The 18,309-nt window shown below is 55.1% G+C and overlaps 2 protein-coding genes across 2 annotated transcripts; both read left to right on the top strand.

The window, feature by feature from the left end:
• Positions 1–35: 35 nt before the first annotated feature.
• LOC149301721 (hepatoma-derived growth factor-like) lies at positions 36–12,995 on the top strand. The gene is made up of 6 exons (XM_089483465.1): positions 36–215; positions 10,734–10,810; positions 11,121–11,259; positions 11,915–12,091; positions 12,292–12,572; positions 12,684–12,995. The coding sequence occupies exons 1-6, from the start codon at positions 129–131 to the stop codon at positions 12,688–12,690; spliced, it is 768 nt and encodes a 255-aa protein (XP_089339591.1). The 5' UTR covers positions 36–128; the 3' UTR covers positions 12,691–12,995.
• A 1,855-nt stretch (positions 12,996–14,850) lies between these two features.
• LOC149301720 (uncharacterized) lies at positions 14,851–17,055 on the top strand. The gene is made up of 6 exons (XM_089483583.1): positions 14,851–14,902; positions 15,234–15,404; positions 15,494–15,619; positions 15,760–15,801; positions 15,897–16,175; positions 16,675–17,055. The coding sequence occupies exons 1-6, from the start codon at positions 14,851–14,853 to the stop codon at positions 16,881–16,883; spliced, it is 879 nt and encodes a 292-aa protein (XP_089339709.1). The 3' UTR covers positions 16,884–17,055.
• The last annotated feature ends 1,254 nt before the right edge of the window (positions 17,056–18,309 follow it).

Genomic DNA, 18,309 nt, shown 5'->3' with positions numbered 1-18,309 from the left:
CTCTCGGCCCCCTCCGCCTCCGAAGGAACCCAAACAAGCGCCGCGAGGCCCGGAAGGGAAGGCGGCGAGGCAGAGGCAGGCCCCTCGGAAGGAGAAGCAGGCGGCGGAGGAGCCCCGCCAGGAGGGCCATGTCCCGCTCCAACCGGCCGCGCGAGTACAAGAGCGGAGACCTGGTCTTCGCCAAGATGAAGGGCTACCCGCACTGGCCCGCCAGGGTAAGGATGGCCCTCGAGAGGCAAAATGGCGGGAGGAGCAGGAGGAGGAGGGGGCGGGAAGGGCGCCCTGGCCTGGCCTGGCCTGGCGGGGCTGGGAGCCACGGAGGCCTTGCTCCTCCTCCTCCTCCTCTCAGGGAAGCCGGCCTTTGGCTGCTGCCTTGTGGGCAGATCGGAGCAGCATCCGTGGAGCCCCCTTGAGCAGCGCGTGCGTGCCTGCGGGGGCTTCAAGGGGCAAAGGAGACGCCCCCGTCTGGAAGCAGCATGCTGCGCCCAAAGGCCCTGTGGCTGGCACCCGCCTTCGGAGATCAGAGGGGGCTGGAGGGCCTCTGGCGGTGGCCTTCCTCTGCCATGGTGCCAACAGGGACCAGCATCGCCAGGCGGGAAGAGGACTGTGCCTCCCTCCCTCCCTCCCTCCCTCCCTCCCAGATGTGGGGAGCATCTCTGCTTCAGAGGGGTCCCTCTGGAGTGAGACGGGGTTTGTATCCAGGGAGGACACCGACCAAGGCCCCCTCCTTGGGGCTTTCCAGGAAGGAGGGCTGGCACCTCCTGGGCAGAGGAGGGTCTCTGGGGAAACGGAGACGAAATGCCCATCTTGTTTGTGAGGAAAGAGGCCGTTGCACAACACTCGACGCACCGCTGTGGGTCGGATGCCAGGCTAGGACTCTGGAGGACCGGGCTCCGAATCCCTGGCCTGGAAACCCCCAGCGGGGCACCTGGGGCAAGCCATGCTCTTTCAGAGGAAGGCAATGGCCAGCCTCCTCTCAGCAAACCCTGCCAGGAAAGCTCTAGAATAACGTTGCCATAGTCAGAGGCAACTGGAGGCGCGCAGCAACAAATGAAACACGTGAGCGGTTGTGTCGCTATTCACAGCCCCAACATCAAGGCTGTGCGTTGGCCAGGGTTTCTTTTACGGGGGAAAGGCTATTAACACGATTGGTAGGGAATCGGATTCTTTCTCTTAGGTCTCATGAGTACAGACTATTTGTTTACTCGTTACTATGCTAGATACACATTGCAGAGGGATCGGGGGTAAGTGATAGAGGAAGAGGCATGGATCAACCCCGCTCCTTTGCCAGGATGCGCTTCCCCACGGTTAGATCTTTTAAGCCCTGTTAAACGCATAGGAGGTGGTTCACGAATTGGCCCTTCTGCCTCTCCCACTTGCGGCTTTCCCCTCCTGCTCCTTGCCCCTTGTTGGGGCTATGAAGCGGAGGCTTCACCGCTGGCGCTGATGGAAGACCTTTCAACACAGTTACACAGTTTAGTACGTCTAGCGCAGAGCCAAGCCTGACATGCAAATGTGTAGCTAGGCTCGTCCCGAAAAGCCCGGCTGCGTGAGACTCTTTCTCTCCCGGTGTCTTCTTTCTGTCCCTTATATATTTCTATAGGGGCGTCCGGGACCCTTCTTCGGTGGCAGAAACGAAAGATCCGTGTCCAAGTGGCAGCACTTTCTTTCTCTGTTGCTCTCGCAGTTTTGCTTGTAGGCTACAATCGTATCTGCTGACTGACATGATTAAAGCATTCCGGGTAAAATAAGTTCAGGGTTCAATGGAGATTAAAAGGAGTATTGCACACAATTGTGTTTGTTTCCCAACAAAGCCCTTCCCCTCAGTTCCAGAAAAAGGGTCCATCCGCTGTGTCTTCGCAATTCCTGGAAACACTACATCTCTGCTCCGTGCCCAGGCCTTCGCGCATTGTGATCCATCCACATCCATCAACCGCATCCTAAGTCAGGGCCAGGAAACCGGCTTATGCAGTATGTTTTTAATAAGGTGGCAGGCGCAATTGTGCCCCCCAGCCCCGTCTTAGGGGCTTATCCCCACATTTAGTTGCAATTTTCCTCACGGTGTTTGGGTGTTGCAGGCTCCAGAACCAGGGCTGTGCATGGTGCGCCACAGGCGTGGTGTGACAACTCATGGAGGGGCAGCGAGGTGCCCCGTGATGTGTTGGTGGCGGCCTCTGCCAGGCCTGTTAATGCGCCAATAAGCCCTGACAGCCTTCTTGCTTGATTTGCTCTGACAGAGGTCAGGCCAACGCAGGGCGCCAACGATACAAAAATTGATTTCTATGTCGAAAATTGATTTCTATGTCAGCACATCCCCCTTCCATAAGCAGCTAAGGTTTGTATGTGCAAAAGAGAGGTTGGGGGGGTATGGCATGGAGGCCAAGAGGAGGCCATCTCCCAAAGCCTCTTGGCTTTGTGAGGCGGCTTATCTGTCCTGCCACGCAGGGCAGGGTTGAGTGTGGCGCTGTTAAAGGCTGGCTCCCCACCCGGTTGGCATCTATGCCACCTGGAGCCCTCTCTTCAAGGGCAGGATGAGCTATCAATGATATCAAAGCCCACCCCCCAGAAGCCAAGGGACCCATGTGTGGAAGGGGGAGATGGGGGGTTGTGGTTGTTGTTACCAGTCCCTTCCACCCCAGTTTTGGAATTTCCTGACGGTTTTCTTCCTGTGGCCTTTGGTTTTGGCATTGCCTTTTGAGACAAGAGTGGGCAAGTGCCATGCCTTCCTTGTGTCTGCGTGTGTTTGTGGTGGAGGGCATTTTAATTTCCATTTGCTCCGGCCTCAGACAGCAGCGGGGGTGCCTTCATACTGCTGCTGTTGTCGCTGCACAGGCTAATGGCAGCCTCCTTTCCTCCCAAGCGAAGCCACCGTCATTCCTGGAGGCTGGGCTTCCTCTAGCCGCCATGGCCTGCTACCGACCAACGGTTGGCAAGGAGGAAGAAGAAAGGAACAGCAGGGAAAGCAAAGAGGAGGAGGGAACAAGCGAGGCGGCCGCCTCTCCCCAGAGAGAGAGAGAGAGAGAGAAAGAAAGAAAGGAAAGGGGAGAGAGGCAGGCCTTGTGGCTTCCCCACAGCACAAGAGGGCCTGGATCTCGGATAACAGGAGGAGGCGGCAGTGGCTGGGATTATGGGTCCCTCGCCCCCCAGGAAGGCCAGATGGCCCTTCCTCCCCAGGAGGGGCTTCTGTTTCGGCGCCTTCCCGCCCCCAGGTCCCCATGGAGGCCTGCAGGGCAACATGGCTGCCTCCCTCCTTCCCTTCCAGAGTGGCGCCTGGCACCAGCGCTGCTTAAGCCACCCTCCTTCGGTGCCCGAGCCGACTGCGTGCATGTGCCAGCCTTGTTGTCGTTGCTTAAAATTGTGGCAACGCCTCTCTTCCCCACGCGGTCACAGTCTGTGGGGCTTGGCACCACAGGAGGTTGCAGAGCGGCACCACAGCTGTGGCAAGGGTTGGGTTTTACTGGTTGGTTTAGCACATTTTTAAACTGCCCACTAGCCAAAGATGTCTGAGTGCTGCATATACAGTTTGTTATAAATAGGAAATCTTCTAGAAATGCAACGAAGACTGGAGAAGCAGAATGTAAACAAAAACAAACAAACTGGTTAATAGAAGGCAAAACTATTTGGCATACAAATACAAGCGGGATAAAGGAGCAAAAGCTCTAACAATCTTCACCGCCACCTCTATTCCTACTGGTGTTGTTATTGTCTGCCTTTAAGGCAACCCTAAAGCAGCCCTATTGTGGAGTTTTCAAAGCAAGATTTATTCAGAGAGGGTTTGCCACCATGGCCTTCCTCTGCGAGAGAGTGCGACTTGCTCATGGTCGCCCAATGGGTTTGCATGGGGGAGAGGGGTCTCCAGATCCATAGTCCAGCGCTCAGACCACTAGCCACATGGGCTCCCGCTGGCAACTAGGCCCTACTGCTGTCCGCCTGCAGGGATCTTGCATAATGAACCAACTCAGGAGTTTCATAAGTCACAGACATGCTTTCAAATACCTTTACTTGTTAATCCTTCTAATATGCTTTTAGTCTGTTTACATTATATTTTAGAATTTTTTTGTGCTATGCTTAAATGGCCTTTTTTTCCTATGCTAACCAGATACCATCTGACCCAGGGCTGGGTATAAATATTTTAAGAAATGAATAGGTCCCTGCCTTCACATTGCTTCGGATGTAGAGAAGAGATGGGTCACAGGAGGGAATTGGGGTCAGAGTCAATGGCTTATTCCAGGTTAATTTGCTGGAGGTTAATTTTCAGAGTTGTCTGAACTCAGGGCGAAAGAGGCGGCCTCTGGAATAATAATAATAATAATAATAATAATAATAATAATAATAATAATAATTTATTTATAGCCCGCCCAATCACAAGGAATCCAGGTGGGTTACAACAGTAAAAGTAAAGATAATAAAATAAAATACAATAAATAAATAAAATACAATAAAATTACAGAGAGCGAAGTGAGTACATTCACAGTTAGGCCTGATGGAAGTTGGGCCTCTCTTTTTAATTTCCTCCGAGGTCTGATGGTGATGTCATGGAGGGAGGGCTCTTCTTCTTGAGGCAAGGATTTTATTTTAATTAATTTTAATTTAATTCTTCTCATTAAATTTAAGAGAAGAATTGGTGGACAGAGTGACATAAGTCACAGTAAATGGGGAGTAGAACTAGGTAGGGAAGGCCTGCCGGAAGAGATCCGTTTTAAGAGCCTTCTTAAAGGCTGTAAGAGTAGAAATGTCACGGATCTCCTTCGGCAGGTCATTCCATAGCTTCGGAGCTGCGATGGAAAAGGCCCTCTGGGTGACTGAAGTTAGCCTAGATTTTTATTGGCTGAAGTAGATTCTTCCCTGAGGACCTTAGAGTGCGGGACGGACAGTATGGAAGTAGGCGATCTCTTAAGTATTCTGGACCCAAGCCATGTAGGGCTTTGAAGGTAATCACCAACACCTTGTACCTTGCCCGGAAACTAATTGGCAGCCAGTGAAGGGATTTCAAAACCGGTGTTATGTGGTCGGTACGACGAGTACCTGTAATTAACCTGGCTGCCATATTTTGTACAAGTTGAAGTTTCTGAACTTGGCACAAGGGTAGCCCCATATACAGCGCATTACAGAAGTCCAATCGAGAGGTGACCAGCGCATGTACAACTGTTTCAAGGTCTCCCTGCTCCAGGAAGGGGCGCAGCTGGCGTATCAGCCAAAGCTGATAACAAGTGCTCCTGACTGTCGCATCTACCTGAGCTGTCAGGTGAAGCGACGAGTCAAGGAGCACCCCTAAGCTGCGGACAGAGTCTTTCAGGGGAAGTGTGACCCCATCCAGAACTGGCTGACATAATTCCATACCTGGGCTTGGGTTTCCTATAACAAGTATCTCCGTCTTACCTGGATTCAGCTTGAGTCGGTTTTCCCTCATCCAGTCCATTACCGCCCCAAGACAGGCATTCAGAGGAGAGATGCCATCCATAGACACTGCATCAGTTTGAGACATAGAGAAATATATTCGGGTGTCATCAGCGTACTGATAACATCCTGCCCCATGTCTCCGGATGATTTTTCCCAGCGGCTTCATGTAAATGTTAAACAGCATAGGAGACAATATTGCGCCCTGGGGTACACCAAATTTTATCTCTCTTTTAGAAGAGCAACTGTCTCCTAGCGCCACCATCTGGAATCTGCCTGAGAGGTAGGACCGGAACCACTGTAGAACAGTGCCTCCGATACCTAACTCTCTCAGGCGTTCCAGAAGGATACCATGGTCGATGGTATCGAAGGCCGCTGAGAGGTCTAAGAGCACCAGCAGGGTCACACTTCCCCTGTCAATGCCTAGACGGAGATCATCAACTAAGGCGACCAAGGCCGTCTCAACTCCGTATCCTGCCCTGAATCCGGTTTGAAATGGGTCCAGATAATCAGCTTCATCCAAGACTGCCTGTAGTTGATTGGCGACTGCCCTCTCGATCACCTTGCTCAAGAATGGCAACAACGAGACTGGCCTATAGTTATTTCTATCCAGAGGGTCCAGGGAGGGCTTTTTTAAGAGTGGTCTGACCACTGCCTCCTTAAGACAAGAAGGCAGGGTACCCTCCCTGAAGGATGCATTGATTATATTTTTCAGCATCAGCTTGACTATATCACCCCCCTGGACAGCCAGCCAGGATGGGCAAGGGTCAAGAGGGCAAGTCGTTTTTTTCAGACTACTAAGGAGCTTGTCCACGTCCTCAGTACTTACCGACTCAAATTGATCCAGTCTAACAGTAATGGCGGAGGCGTTGGATGCCTCTCTCATTGCTTCTGACTTAAAGTTGGCATCTATATCAGCTCTTATCCGAGAGATTTTATCTGTGAAATAATCATTAAAAGCATTACAGTAAGCTATGGTTGACTCTAATAGAGGGTTCTGGGTGGGAGGCAGTTGTGTTAAACTCCTTACCACCCTGAACAGCTCAGCTGGACGAGATTTCACAGATGCGATAGATGCAGAGTAGAAAGATTTTTTGGCTGCATCTATCGCCATTTGATAGGACCTAAGAAAAGTCCTATGAAGTATCTTATCAGATATGAGTTGAGATTTCAGCCAACGCTTCTCTAGTCATTGTCCAACCCGCTTCATTTGTTTAAGCTCTTCAGTGTACCAAGGGTTACGGTTTTTACTGGGTTGGAAGGGACGCTTGGGAGCGATCATGTCTATAGCTCTAGTGATGTTGTTATTCCATAAATTAACCAGAACTTCAACAGAGTCACTGGCACTGCCAACCATAGAACCCCCTAGGGCTTCTTGGAACCTAATGGGTTCCATCAGCCTTCGAGGGCGGACCATTTTAATTGGTCCTCCACCCCTAGAGGGAGGAATAGTAGTCTCCAGACCAACCTTAACCAGGAAATGATCCGTCCATGATAATGCGGAGATACTAGTTATTTCTGCCCATGGATATGCCTGTTCGGTACAGAAGACCACATCAAGAGTATGACCTGCAGAATGCGTGGGCTCAGAGACTATCTGGGAGAGGCCCATGTTTGTCATGAAACCCATGAATTCCTGAGCCGCACCAGTAAGATTAGTCAAATCACCCTTGAGAGGGATGTTGAGGTCGCCCAGGACTAACAGCCTAGGCGATTCCAACATCAGCTCTGAGACTAGTTGTGTCAGCTCAGTTAGGGAGTCTGTTACGTTACGGGGTGGGCGATAGACCAACAGTATCCCCAAACTCTCCCTGGTCTTCAAGCGAAGGTAAATGCATTCAATGTGGTTTAATGCACGGATAGGTATCCTGGTTAAAGTGAGATTGTTTTTATGGATTATGGCTACGCCTCCCCCCTTCCCGCTTCCCCTTATCTGCTCATTGACAGAGTACCCAGCCGGAAGGGCCTGAGCCCAGGTTACAGAGCTATCTGCTCCTAGCCAGGTCTCTGTGATACATGCCAGGTCAGCATTGTGATCTATCAGTAAGTCATAGATGATATGGGACTTATTCTTCACTGACCTGGCATTACATAAGAGCAGGGAAAGGTTTGGCGAATGGTTAGGCATGCTTTCCAGATCTTTTGGGGTAGCAGGGCGAATGGAAGGCGGAATAGATATCAGACATCTATCACGTCTTCTTCTGTAATGACCTTTTGCCCTGCTAATGCCATATCTTCCATTGCCCTGCACAACTTGAATTGCTGCTCCGTTGAAGACATCTAATCCCTCCCCTGAAACATACAATGATGGATATATATCTTGATTGACCTCAAGACCCTCCATCTAACCAGTGTCTCGTAGTCCCCTAAATAGTCTGCAATCGATCTATTGTGACTTTTTTAAATGAACTACAAGAAAACACAAGCCCGAAATGGGCACTGCTGCTGTGGGTTTGCCCCACTTGTGGCCTCTGCACAAAGAGGAGAATGTGCATGGGGCGCATGCATGCACCCCTCCCTCCCTTTGTGTAAACCTCTCCTGCCAGAGGCCCAGTGTGCCTTCCTGGCCCCACCTGTTCAAAGTCTGCCTCTCTTGGGCTGGCATTAGCCAGGTGGGGGGGAGAGTTAGGGAGGGGATAAAATAATGGCGGCCTTTGTGCATGCCAAGGTGTGCGTGGAGCAAGGGAGCTGGCTGCCTTCTCCCCAGGAGCATGGTCCATGGGGAGCAAGTGTGCTGGGGATGATGGGAGTTCCAGTGATGCAGCAGTCCTTCTGGACCCATCTGGTGGCACGGAGAGAGACAAGGGAGCCCATTGTGGGTCCCCACACCCCAGACACTAACCCTCCCCCCCCTCCTAGGGCTACCAGTGCCACTTGTTCCAAGGGCCATCTGAGCTGGGCCGTACCCTGAGCCGGGGCAGAGGAAACCTGTTGGGAAGTTCCTTTTTCCAGTTTACCCCCTAACAGGATGTTCTGTGGTGGTGATGGCTGATCCCTCCTTTTGCAAAACCCAGGGGGAGGGCACAGCTGTTGCAATGCCCCTGGCATGTGGTGGCTGATGCCAGGGAGGACAGTGGGTGGCTTGCTGCCCTCCCACTTAGTCTATGCTCCCCACATGGAGATCTGGGGGCAAAGGGACACGGCTGCCTTAGCAGCAGCCCCCTGGTACCCCCACCCAGCCCCTCGAAGTCAGCAGGGGCTTCCAACTGGTTCCCTTGCTCTAACAAGGCCTGGAAGTGGGCTTTTCCAGATCCACTTTCCTGCCGGTCCCCAGATCTCCATGTGGGGCTACCCTTTCCTCCTCTCCCTCCTCCCTCAAGAGCTGCTTTCCTCAGCTGCCATGGGTGCCTTTGTTTGCTCCTCTGCTCCTGGTGGAGTCGAAAGAGGTGGCCACCAGTGCCAGGTGACTAAGCAAAGAGAATGAGGGAGGGGCGGGCAAGGAAGATTTGGATTACCCGTGTGGCCAGAGCCTAGGTGTCTGTGGGGATGGGTGGCTAAGCCTGTGGCCCAAGCAGTCGGCCCCCCATTCAGCATGGATGCCCTTGTGCAATGTGGCTTTGCAGAGGCTCTTCCTTCTCTGTTGTGAAGGGGCCTCACCCGTTCTCCCTCTCAGGGAGCATGGGCATCCCACATCCTGTGGCTGGAGAAGGAGATAACCCACCACAAGGGAGATGGGCAAAGCCCTGGGCCAGGGCTGGTGGCGGGCTCTCCCTACATACTCCTTCAGAACATTCCGGAAGCACAGGGAAACAGGACCATTGCCATCAGGCCTTGTGGTTTGGTGTGGGGGGGGGGTCATGTCCTTCTCTCTTGGAGTCTTAATGCTTCCTGCTCTTCCCTTTGGGAACATAGTTTGAAAAGAGGTGTGAGAGCATTGTGAGGAGATGGGGCCAGTGCTACTCTGTGAGGGGGTACCCACTTCACCCACACCCCCATGGCCAGTGTGCTCCCCACAGCAGAAGGGAGTGCCTCCTGAATCTCTGGGGCAGGAGGGGCGCTTTTGCTGATCTGGGCCCTGCCAGCTCCTTTGTCACCTGCCACCTCTCGGGAATATTGGTTTACCCCCAGCCTCCCCCCCCAAGACCCACCTGCCAGTCCCAAAGCCGAAAGGGACTTCAAATGTCCCGAAGGAGGTGGGGAGCAGGGGTGGGGCTTTTTGTATGTAAGTATTTTAAAGGTTTGGAGGCAGGCAGGCAGGCAGGCAGGAAGGAAGGAAGGAAGGAAGAAAGAAAGAAAGAAGAAGCTGGTCCCCTCTATCCCTCCCTCTGTGGATCTGGTTGGCCCAGTGGCTGGCGAGGGGTCTGTGTTTCTCTTTTGAAGGGGTGGGGGGGTGGAGCAAAGTTGGCATTATTTTGGAGGGGGGCTGTGGCGGTAGACCTGCGCTTGTCCAGAGCTGGGGGGGAGGCCCCTATTGTGTGTCGTCCCTCCCTTCCCTGCCTGCAGAATGTGCTGAGCTCAGCCTCAGTCTAGACAAGGGCTGAAAGGGGGACGGGCGGGGGTCCGCCATGCCTCCTGGGCAGAGACAGGGAAAGGGTGAGTGGCACAGAGCAGGAGGGAGGACCCCGCTTGCCTGGCAGGCTTGTGCACCATGGACATGCACAGGGGGCCATGCACAGCCAGCAGCTCTCCTGGGATGCAGCCAACATCTGTATATTGTGCATCTAACACTGGCCAGCTGGGAAGGGATTCTGCCAGCAGGACACAAAAACCACCAGCTGTCCATCCTGTTTTTTTGTCCTAAGCCACTAGAAGTACAGAGGGCAAGGTATAGTTTCTCAGCACATGGAAACATTGGCTCTCATGGCTGGGCCCCACTGACAGCTCATGCCCCAGCCTTTCTGTTGTTGTTGTTGTTGTTGTTGTTGTATGCCTTCAAGTCTAAAGCCCCTAAACCAGTGGCTGTGGGCAGCCAATTCCCTATCTTAATAACTCTGGATCCTGGCGGGGAGACCAGGGGCCCTCTTACAGCACTATGCTTCAGCTGCCATGGCAACACCTCTAGAATCCTGGGATTTGCAGTCTATGGAGTGGCACTTAGAATTCCCAGCCAGAGGTCTCCTCTATTGCCTCCCAAACTACAAATCCCAAGATCCCACAGGTTGGTAGTTAAAGTAACTGTAACACCATAACTATGTAGTGTGAACTGGCTCCAAAATCCCTGGGGCTCATGGGCTGGAAATTTAGTGACACTTCCCTTTCTACCCCCCTCAGACCTACCAGCAGAAAAAGGGGGGTGCCCTACATCTGACAGCTTTGGTCCCCTGCCCTAAAGAAGAAGTAATGATCACAGGCCAAGCCCAACGTTCCTCTCATCTGCTCTTCCCCTTTCTCCCCAGATCGACGAGATGCCAGAGTCGGCCATCAAGTCAGCCTCCAACAAATACCAGGTCTTCTTCTTTGGGACTCATGAAACGTGAGTATGCTGGAGGGTAAGGAGGGCCATGGGTCCGATCCCCAGGGCCCCCACCTGGCCTGCATGGCCCTCTTCCCTCGTGTCGCCTTTGGAAGGCTGCCCACAAGTAGCCCACAGAGACAACAGGCAGCCTCCTGCTAGCAATTCCAACACTGTGCTTTGGGGTCCCTTTCCCTGCTCTTCTAGGAGTCCCTCATGGAACATGAGCTGCCCCCTCTTCCTCATTGGAGGAGCCTGCACAGCCATGCCATGCCACCCACCCACCCGGCTTGTGCGCTCATGACCCCTGCCCTCCCTCCCCTTCCCACAGGGCCTTCCTGGGACCCAAAGACCTCTTTCCCTATGAGGAGTGCAAGGCAAAGTTTGGCAAGGCCAACAAGCGGAAAGGCTTCAGTGAAGGCCTCTGGGAGATCGAGAACAACCCCACCGTCAAGGCCTCGGGATACCAGGTGGGTCTCTGGTTGTGGCAGGAGGTTGTTGGGACCCTGTCTGAAATGTGGTCTGCTCCCACTTGGCCCTGTTTGGGGTGAGGGAAAGGGGCATGGGCAGCCTAATATGGCCTTTTTCCAGTTCTTTCCATACCCTAGCGTGGCTCCTCCTTGGTCCTTTTAAACCTACCCCCACCCCAAACTCCACAGGGGCCCCCGTGTGACTTCTTGGCAATATATGGGGCCCATGAGAAGGAGAAGAGAGGAGGAAGGAGAGAGGCTGGGCAGCCCTTGCCACCATCTCCCGCCACCCCACTCAGCTTGGGGCACCACACAGAGCCTCCCTTTGGAGCCTGGCTCCCTCTCTTCCTTGCCCCACACTGCTTGCCATGGGGTGGTGGCAGGCAGAGTGCCTGGAGGCCTTGGGAGCAGGGGTGAGGGGCGGTGGCTGGTCCTTCAGAGAGCGCATGGTCTGAGGCTGTAATATCTTTCTCCAAGGTGCCAACAAAAGGGGCAGCAATGGGAGAAGTGGGGCCAGGCCGAAGCTTACCTGGAATTTGCCCCCAGTGCCCCAGTTAGAAAGATGGAAGGAGCCCCCCCCCCCAATCCATTTTCACCCCTGCATTTGTGTGCGGCTCCTTCCATCTTTCTAACTCTCCCCACCACCCTTTTGCAGCCCACCCAAAAGAAGGCCTCTGCCACGGAGGATGCCAAGAGCGAGCGGGAGAGTGGCAAGAAAGGCAGCCCCGAGGGGAGCAGCGATGAGGAGGGCAACCTGGTGATCGATGAACAGTCCAAGGAGAAGAATGAGAAGGTGGCTGGGAATAAGCGGAAAGCAGAGGGTGCTCTGGAGGTAAGGACCTGGGGCTTGTTTGTCCATCCAGCCTCCCTGCCTGCCCATTCCTTGCCCTCAGACAATCTGTGCTGGCACCTGCACTGTTTGCCAGCCTTCCTGATCACCATGGCTGAAGTGTGTGTGTACACATAGGTACACATGTGCATGTGTTTCCTGACCTGGCCATTTCTCTTCCCCCCCCCCCCCCTTTGTCATAGGATTCCTCCCCCAAGCGCATCAAGGAAGCTGAGGCCCAGGAGGATGCTGGGGAGAAGCCAGGCTGCGAAGGAGCCCCCCAGGAGGCGGCTGAGAAGCAGAAGCCCAGCGTCCCGGCAGGGGATCAGGAGACAAAAAGCGGTGGGGGCAGCAACCCGGCTGACAAGCCCAGAGCAGAGGATGAAGGGAAGGAGAAAGCCACCACTGAGGAGGAAGAGGATGAGGAGGAGGAAGACGAGGAGGAGGAAGATGAGGAGGAGGGGAGCAGAGATCACAAGGAGAGGTGGGTGCGGACAAACAGTGCAGGGAGGTAGCGGGCAGAACGGCTCAAAGGGAAGTTGTCTCGTCCAGGGGGCACTGGAGGTGAAAGGTGTCTTTTCTTTCCCCTTCCTAGCCTGTAACTAGCCGGCCCACCTGGTCGTTGGACCCGATCCTGACCTGCTGGTTTCTCTGGGTGCTAAGAGCCAGATTTTCCTGCCCCGGCTTGCCATCTCTGCCACTTCGGAGGGAGGGGAAAGATCCGCAGCCAAGGCACCAACATTTCTACAGAAGCGAATGGAAATCGACCCACCCGGCCAACCTGCGTCTCTCCCATCTGGCTGTTTTGCCAGCCCCGCTCTTTGAGTTAGTTACTTCTCGGGTTGGGAGTGCTCAGCAGCCACTTTGAAATAAAAGCAGTTGAATGCCTTTTTAAAAAAATAATAAATATGTGCCCGCGAGTGTTTCTTCCTGCACCACTTGGCTCCGGTGGGAGATCTGGAGCGAAGGCCGCAGCCCTAAATATGCAGCCCTTGTTCTCTTCATATTGTCCTTGCAGGTGTGGACAGCTCTCTGGCACCCACAATGTGCTCTTGCTGTTTAGGGACCCTGACACTTCTGCCCTTTGCTTTGCTCAGCACTGAGGCTGCATTGAGGGCTGAGCAAGAGGGGGATGTGAGCACATGCTCTCTGGAGGCTGCCGGAAGAAAGGGGTGTGCTGCTTGTGCCCCACATTTGGGAGAGATGCCAGTGAAGGAGTCTGACCCACAGATCACTCCACTCTCGAGTCTTGGGCCCAGCCTGCAGGGTTGTCTGCCCACTGAGGTGCCACTGACTCCTTGGTTGGTCTTCCTGCCATCCTAAGCCTGTTCCCCTTCCCCACAAGCAGGGAATGTGAGAGGTACTATCCACACAATGAAGTTTTATGGAGGAGAGAGAGATTGCCTAGGGGCCATAAACAACACCCGTCTGCACACTTACACCCCTCTGTCCGTCCGTCTGTCCCTCCTGCAGTAGAGCTGTTTAGGACTGGACCAGAGCAGGGGCTGGGGTTGTGGGGTGAAACTGTAGCCCCTCATTGTCGGGGCCTGGGCAATGCATTGCACAGCACACGAGGAAGGCAGTGTGGAACGGGTGAAGAGAAGTGGCATTTAGCCAGTGGCACCTCCAGGCCTAGTAAGGGGCAGCCATTTACCTCCCATGATGCTCCAGGGTGGTGCTCAGGAGAGGAGTATTGTGGGAAGTGAACAGACCCACAGCCTGGCTGCTGCCCAGAGTACTGGGCCAAGAAAGAAAAGGCAACTAGGGGAGGCAGGGCCAGGGTAATGGGTGACCCTGGCAGTGGCCAAGGAGACCCATTGCTGGCCCTGGCCCTGCCTCCCCTTTGGGGCATCCTTCTCGACTGCAGGGGCCTTCTTAGTCAGTGTCCAAGCCCAACTCTGACCTCACAACCGGCCGTGGAACCCTGCTGGCCTCAGTTTCCCCAGAGCCCTGGGAGGATTCCAGCTCAGGGAACGGCCAGTTGGCATCAAGGCAGGGCCTCTTCCTCCTGGGTGGCATGATGGGAGGAGGGCTCTCCCAGTTTCGCAGAAGGTAAAGGGGCGCAGGAGGGAGGCACAAGCCTTTCTTCGCAGGTACCTGCAGTGTTTGGCCAAGAGGCATGGTGGCTGTTTGGCCTCTCTGCCACCATGGGAGCGCAGGCAAGAGCCTGGGTCTGTCCTGCTGAGGGGGCAGTCACCTGTTTGGTGGATCCAGGCAGACCCTGCAGTGGGCAGATCCAGGCCTTCTCCCTTACCTCGCCCCTGCCCTCCTGAATGTGCCAACCCCACCTGCCTCGTTCACCATCCCTCCCTCATTGCCTTCTTCCTTCCAGGAGATCCAGCCAGCCAGTGGATGAGGCGAAGTGAGTGCCCCCAAACCCTAAGGCCTGGGCTGGGGGGCAGGAGGGGGCTCCTAAGGCTGCTCCCACCCACCTGCTGGCACCCGAAGGAGGGTGAGGCAGACGGGTCCTTCTGAGCCAGGCAGGGGCTGGGTGTGCATGTGAGGTGACCTGCTGGAGAGACCTCTGCCCCAGGGACATAGCAAGGAGGTGGGCAGGGGACCATGCCCAGGCCTCCCTCAGTGGCAAACTGGGTCCCTGAGAAGATGGTGGGCCCTCTCCTATCTGGATGTAGCCCCCAGTCCCTCTCAGTGGGGCTCCTGCAGAGGGAGAGGGGGTTGGCCACCTGGGCAGGGAAGCTGGAGGAAGGCCGGGGCCCCTGGCACCCCACCCCTGCCCAAGTGCCTTGCCACATCCAGAGGGAATGTCTTCCTCTCCTTTCAGGCTGCCAGAGGTGAAGGAGGACCAGGAGGATGGTGAGTGGGGATCCAAGGAGCGTCTGGGGTGTGCGTGGATGTGCCAGGGCTGAACCAAGCCTCCCTCCCAAAAAAATGGCCTGCCTTTGCTCAAAAGAGTGGGTGCAGTGCCTCCTTCTCCCCTCCTAGAGAGACATGGTCTTAGGCGCCTTCAGAGGACTCAAGACCAAAGTGGGAACTTATGTGGCTTGGGGCTGGTTTATGAAGCTGAGGCATGTGACTGCTGCCAGCGGTGCATCTGCCCCCCCTCAGCCCCATCCCCTCCATAAGGGTTGAGGGGAAAGTGGGGGGCAACTAATCACCCCAACCTGGCCTTTGCCTCCACTTTCAGGAGGCCGCATCTTGCCTGCTCCCTCGGAGCCCCACTTGGCCCCATCTGGCCCCCTGGAGACCCTGCCACCAGCCCCCTGCGCACCGTGGCCAGAGCCCCCTCTCACCCTGGAGGCCCTGCAGGGGCAGCTGGAGGCACTGAAGGAGATGCAGGCCCAGTACCTCCGGGGGCGTAAGTACCCCCTTTGCCCCACCTGGGCCCCAGATGGGTGCAGGTGCTGCTGGCACTGCCCCATTGCCACCTTCTCACTCCTCCTGCAGAGTTTAAGATCCGCCGTGCCTGCAGGGTCTTCCCGCGCAGCCTGCGGACCCTCAGCCTCCAGCTCTCCCGCGCCCGCAGGAGGCTAGTTCGAACCGAGGTCCGGGTACAGCGCCAAGAGCCAGAAGGTGAGCCGGGTCCCTTCTCATCCCTGCCTTTCCTGTGTGATGCCAAGGCTCCTTCCCCCAGATCTCCTCCTGCTCTACCCCATGGCAGTGCCCCTAGTAGTGGGGAGGCTTTTCCACCCATTTGCCCCCTTCTTTTTCAGGCCCACAGGCAGCTCCTCCACAGCTGAAGACGACACGCAGCAGTAAGGAGCCGGGGTGGTGGTGGTGGTGGTGGTGAGGGGCCTCTGGGGTCTGGGGCCACCCTGGTGATTGACCCCTTTCTCCCCTCTGCTTGCAGGCCTCTCCCGAGGGGACCCCCTGGCGGTGGTGGCCGCCTCCTCCCGGCCCTTCCTGGCCCTCTCCTCTTGCTCCTCGCTCTCCTCAGTCTTCCTGGGGTCCTGCCGGGAAGTGGGGGCCCCCTTGGACCCCTCCCCACCCCCCTCCAGCTTCTCCCTCTTCCCTCCCCACCCTTTCCCCCCTCCACCGCCCTCTCCGCCTCCACTGAAGCCTGAGCTCAAGGACCTGAGAGAAGCACTGGAGACTTTCCTTGCGCTGCAGGGCCACCACCTCCAGGACCGTAAGTCTCCTCCCTCCCATGGTCATGGTGATGGGGGACAGTAAAGACAACCCCAGCCCCTTCCATCCACCAACTCTCGGCCCAGTCACCCACTGCCCAGCACCCCTGCCCTGCCTGCCTCTCTGAAACCCCTCCATCACTACCAAGATGTGGCCAGCGCACCTTGTGCTGGTCAATACGCTCAGCAGTGCAGCCCTGAGCAAAATGCAAGGAGAGTTCCCAGCCCCAAGGAGCCTTCAGTGGGTCTGTGGGAATCATTTGGGAGGAGGGGGCGAAAGGGATCAGATGCGTAGGCAGGGAGTGGGGCCACATTTGAACGGAGAGAGGGGAACCACAGGAGCTTTGATGGGAGGCTTTAAGCGGAGAGGGTTGAGGGCACCCCAACACTGGTTCCAGCCTTTTAAGGTGCAGCTGAAGAGTTTGCTTTGGAGGGCAGGGCAGAGAGCAGGTGCCCTCTTGACCATCCCCACTTGTCTTGACCTCCGCCTTTCTCTTCCAGGCCAGAGGGACCTCCGTCACTGCCAGGCCTGCCTGAAGGCCCTCAAGGCCCTTCGGGGGCAGCTGCGGGGGGTGCGGGTGCGGCTCTCTCGGGTGGAGACCCAGCTGGGGGTGCAAGTGCCGCCCCGAGAGCTGGACAGGGATCAGCCAGAGGAGGAGGAAGATGAGGAAGAAGACGCGGAAGAAGAAGCGGAGGAGAGAGCAACGTGAGAGGGAGCACTCTTCTGACACGCCCCAGGGGGACCGTGGGCCCCATCTCTGGAGGAAAAGGGGGCAAAGGACAGGGGCGTCCCTTCCACCTGTAGCGCGGATGCACATGGGGGTTGGACTGTTTTCCAGTCAAGCACCTGCTGCCTGCTTCCACCTTCTTCCCACAATAAAAGTAGCTGCTTTTCGCCTTTTAAAGAGATTTGCTCTGACTACTGAGCCAGGCTGCCTGCCACTCAGAGAGAGAGAATGTGCATGTGTCCAGTGTGTGCGCGTGCACGTGCGCACACACACACACACACACACACTGCAAACCGTCCCAGAGGGGTTTCCTCATGGCTCAGGAGAATTTTGGTTAGACTAAGTAGTTATGAAGGGACTAGATCCTTTAGTGTACAGAGATATCATTGAATACCAAAGTCTGGATCGGCCCTGCTATTGCATTTCCCGTTTCTAGAAATGTATGGTTGTGAAATCAAGACAATGAAGGAATAAAAGCAACTCGCTTGAAATCAGGTGCTGGAGGAGAGTGCTCTAGATACCAAGGGCTGCTAAAAAGGTTAAAGGAATGGGTCCAAGAGCAAAGGAAGCCTGAATTTTCCCTGGAAGACAAGGTGGCTCAACTGAGGCTGCCATACTTTGCACATATCATGAGAAGACATGACTCACTAGAAAAGATGCTAATGCTTAGTAAGGAAATTCAAAGATATAGCTGTATTAGTCTGTAGGGTCAGTCTGTAGAGAGATTTTGTAGCACCTTTGAGACCAACTGGAAGAAAGAAGTTAGCAGCATGAGCTTTTGTAAACTGAAGCCTACTTGCTCAGGTGCATTTGGTGGATTGGTGGGGGTAGTCTGAAAGATGCTACAAGATCTCTCTACATACTAATGCTTAGTAAGGTGGAAGGCAGTAGGAAAGGAGAAGGACTGCATTGCAGGTGGCTGCCCTGAGTCTGCAAGGCCTTTGCTGGGTAGTTCATGTTGAAGGTCTCTCATTCATTTTTGGGGCTGCCCTTAACTCGAGGTCGAGGGGAGTTAGCAACAATAAAGCTTCCTTTATTAACAATAAAGCTCTTTCCCAAAACCAGGCAGGAGCGTTTCCCAGCGGAGGAGTGTGGCGCTCTGTCCACAAGAGGGCGCCATTGCCCCTCTTTTGGAGGAACCTGAGCTTTGTGGAATTGATTCCTTTTGGGGATTTCCCAGAAGTTGTGATGCAGCAAAGCAGAGCCCCCAAGCCCTGTGATCAGTGGCAGCAGCGCCACAGGTGTGTGTGTGGGTGGGGGGGGGCAGTAAGCAGCCATGGCCAGAGCCTGTGGAGCCACGCTGCCTCTCCCTTTGGCCCCAGAGCTGAGAGCAGCTAAAGGATGCCACCCAAAGGACAGTCAGCTTTCAAGGAGAGATCTGTGGAGGCGACTGACCACACTGGCTATT

The sequence above is a fragment of the Sceloporus occidentalis genome, unplaced genomic scaffold, assembly GCF_023333645.1.
Source record: "Sceloporus occidentalis isolate IW3139 unplaced genomic scaffold, rSceOcc1.0.p SCAF_20, whole genome shotgun sequence".
Lineage (NCBI taxonomy): Eukaryota > Metazoa > Chordata > Lepidosauria > Squamata > Phrynosomatidae > Sceloporus > Sceloporus occidentalis.
The sequence above is the reverse complement of the archived record's forward strand: the minus strand, read 5'-3'. Positions and strand labels throughout refer to the sequence as shown.

Bases quoted from the DNA above. Each gene is read 5' to 3' on its own strand.
- LOC149301721 (XM_089483465.1), top strand. From the start codon at position 129: ATGTCCCGCTCCAACCGGCCGCGCGAGTACAAGAGCGGAGACCTGGTC. The intron at 10,811-11,120 runs GTGAGTATGCTG...CCCTTCCCACAG, and splicing joins TTCTTTGGGACTCATGAAAC to GGCCTTCCTGGGACCCAAAG. The intron at 12,092-12,291 runs GTAAGGACCTGG...CCTTTGTCATAG, and splicing joins AAGCAGAGGGTGCTCTGGAG to GATTCCTCCCCCAAGCGCAT.
- LOC149301720 (XM_089483583.1), top strand. From the start codon at position 14,851: ATGTCTTCCTCTCCTTTCAGGCTGCCAGAGGTGAAGGAGGACCAGGAG. The intron at 15,620-15,759 runs GTGAGCCGGGTC...CTTCTTTTTCAG, and splicing joins ACAGCGCCAAGAGCCAGAAG to GCCCACAGGCAGCTCCTCCA. The intron at 15,802-15,896 runs GTAAGGAGCCGG...CTCTGCTTGCAG, and splicing joins GCTGAAGACGACACGCAGCA to GCCTCTCCCGAGGGGACCCC.